Here is a 2,197-nt window from a genome sequence, read left to right on the forward strand (position 1 = left end):
TTTGAGAGAAAAAAATCGAGATTTTATTTTTGGGCAAAATCGAACAGCCCTAGTGGCGGTCATCGTCCACTGCAGGTAGGGGGGCCGGGGGGCCGGGGGGCCGGTCATCGTGCACTGCAGGTACTGGGGGGCCGGGGGGCCGGTCATCGTCCACTGCAGGTACTGGGGGGTCAGGGGTCAGGGGGGGTAACGGACTACATTACCCACAATCCTTCTCTTCCAGCGCCGGCATCGGCAGGACGGGGTGCTTCATCGCCACGACGATGGGCTGCCGGCAGCTGCAGGAGGAGGGACTGGTGGACGTGCTGAACATCACCTGCCAGCTCCGGACAGACAGGTAACACATGGTCACATGATCACATAGTCACATGAGGTCATGTGACCTGGTCCTCTGATGTCATGTGACCTGGTCCTCTGACATCACTTCCTCCTGCAGGGGCGGGATGATCCAGACGGGGGAGCAGTACGAGTTCGTGCACCAGGCGCTGGGCCTGTACGAAGCCCGGCTGCCCGGGGGAACCGGACCCACCCTGGGCAGGTAGGACCGGAACCCTGGACCTCCTGGACCTCCTGGACCTCCTGGACCTCCCGGACCGGGTCCTGGTTCTGATGGACCCGCCCTGGGCCTGTACGAGGCTGCCCGGGGGAACCGGACCCACCCTGGGCAGGTAGGACCGGAACCCTGGACCTCCTGGACCTCCTGGACCTCCTGGACCTCCCGGACCGGGTCCTGTTTCTGATGGACAACCCACTGAACTGTTGTGGGCGGAGCCAGTGGAAGGGGCGGAGCCAGCCGGAGGTGGGGGGAAGGTGAACCTCGGGAAGGGGGCGGAGCTTGGCGGACCCTCCTCCTCCGTCCTCCCGCTTGGACGGCGTCTTCTCCACTTTTCTGTCACGGACGTAGAACTAGTTCTGCTGTAAATGTTCTGATCGAACCTCCGGGAGGGGAGCGGGGGCAGCTAGGGATGGGCGGTACGGACTAAAAAATTTATCACGATAATTTCTGGCATTTATCCCCATAACGATAAAAATGACGATAAAAAAAATACTTTTTCTTTCTTTCTTTCTTTCTTTCTTTCTTTCTTTCTTTCTTTCTTTCTTTCTTTCTTTCTTTCTTTCTTTCTTTCTTTCTTTCTTTCTTTCAGACTCATTTCTTTCTTTCAGACTCATTTCTTTCTTTCTTTCTTTCTTTCTTTCTTTCTTTCTTTCTTTCTTTCTTTCTTTCTTTCTTTCTTTCTTTCTTTCTTTCTTTCTTTCTCGTTTTTTCGTGCGTTTTTTCGTGCGTTTTTTCCTCAAAATTTCAACTTTTTTCTCGACTTTTTCCTCAAAATTTCACCTTTTTCCTCAAAATTTCAACTTTTTCCTCAAAATTTCAACTTTTTTCTCAAAATTTCAACTTTTTCCTCAAAATTTCAACTTTTTTCTCGACTTTTTCCTCAAAATTTCAACTTTTTCCTCAAAATTTCAACTCTTTTCTCGACTTTTTCCTCAAAATTTCAACTTTTTCCTCAAAATTTCAACTTTTTCCTCAAAATTTCAACTTTTTTCTCAAAATTTCAACTTTATTCTCAAAATTTCAACTTTTTCCTCAAAATTTCAACTTTTTTCTCGACTTTTTCCTCAAAATTTCAACTTTTTCCTCAAAATTTCAACTTTTTTCTCGACTTTTTCCTCAACATTTCAACTTTTTCCTCAAAATTTCAACTTTTTCCTCAAAATTTCAACTTCTTTCTTTCTTTCTTTCTTTCTTTCTTTCTTTCTTTCTTTCTTTCTTTCTTTCTTTCTTTCTTTCTTTCTTTCTTTCTTTCTTTCTTTCTTTCTTTCTTTCTTTCTTTCTTTCCCTGGCGACCGCCCGTCGCCCCGGGGACCGCCTGTTGCCCTGGCGACCGCCTCCAAAACTCCGTTGTCAGCAGGAAGTATTTTGTACTTTTGTTCAGGGCGCCGTAGCGCCGTAGCGCCGTAGCGCCGTAGCGTGGACCAGAGATCCGGATCAGTCCGGACGGAGGAGCCGTCGGGCTCGGTACCACCTCCCGGTGGCCGGAGGAGGAGGTGTTACTACATATTGTAGCTTTAAATGTGTTTGTTGTCGTAGCACAGGTCACTTTGATCAGCTGTTTCCAGTTTAAGTTCCTGCTGACGTGAAAAACCAGTTCTTCAGTTCGTTACCGTGTTTCACACCAAACCTGTAAAATAACTG

At 47.8% G+C, this 2,197-nt stretch overlaps 1 protein-coding gene across 1 annotated transcript in view; it reads left to right on the top strand.

The window, feature by feature from the left end:
• Positions 1-568, top strand: part of ptprr (protein tyrosine phosphatase receptor type R) — a gene marked incomplete at its 5' end in the record, with an annotated part of 56,021 nt that extends 55,453 nt beyond the window's left edge. The window contains 2 exons of the mRNA XM_061715229.1: positions 224-337; positions 437-568. Of these exons, the coding sequence (XP_061571213.1) occupies positions 224-337; positions 437-542 (220 nt within the window). The remainder of the gene's footprint in view (positions 1-223; positions 338-436) is intronic.
• Positions 569-2,197: the final 1,629 nt, after the last annotated feature.

Source organism: Cololabis saira, chromosome 23 (genome assembly GCF_033807715.1).
Source record: "Cololabis saira isolate AMF1-May2022 chromosome 23, fColSai1.1, whole genome shotgun sequence".
NCBI classification, from domain to species: Eukaryota; Metazoa; Chordata; class Actinopteri; order Beloniformes; family Belonidae; genus Cololabis; species Cololabis saira.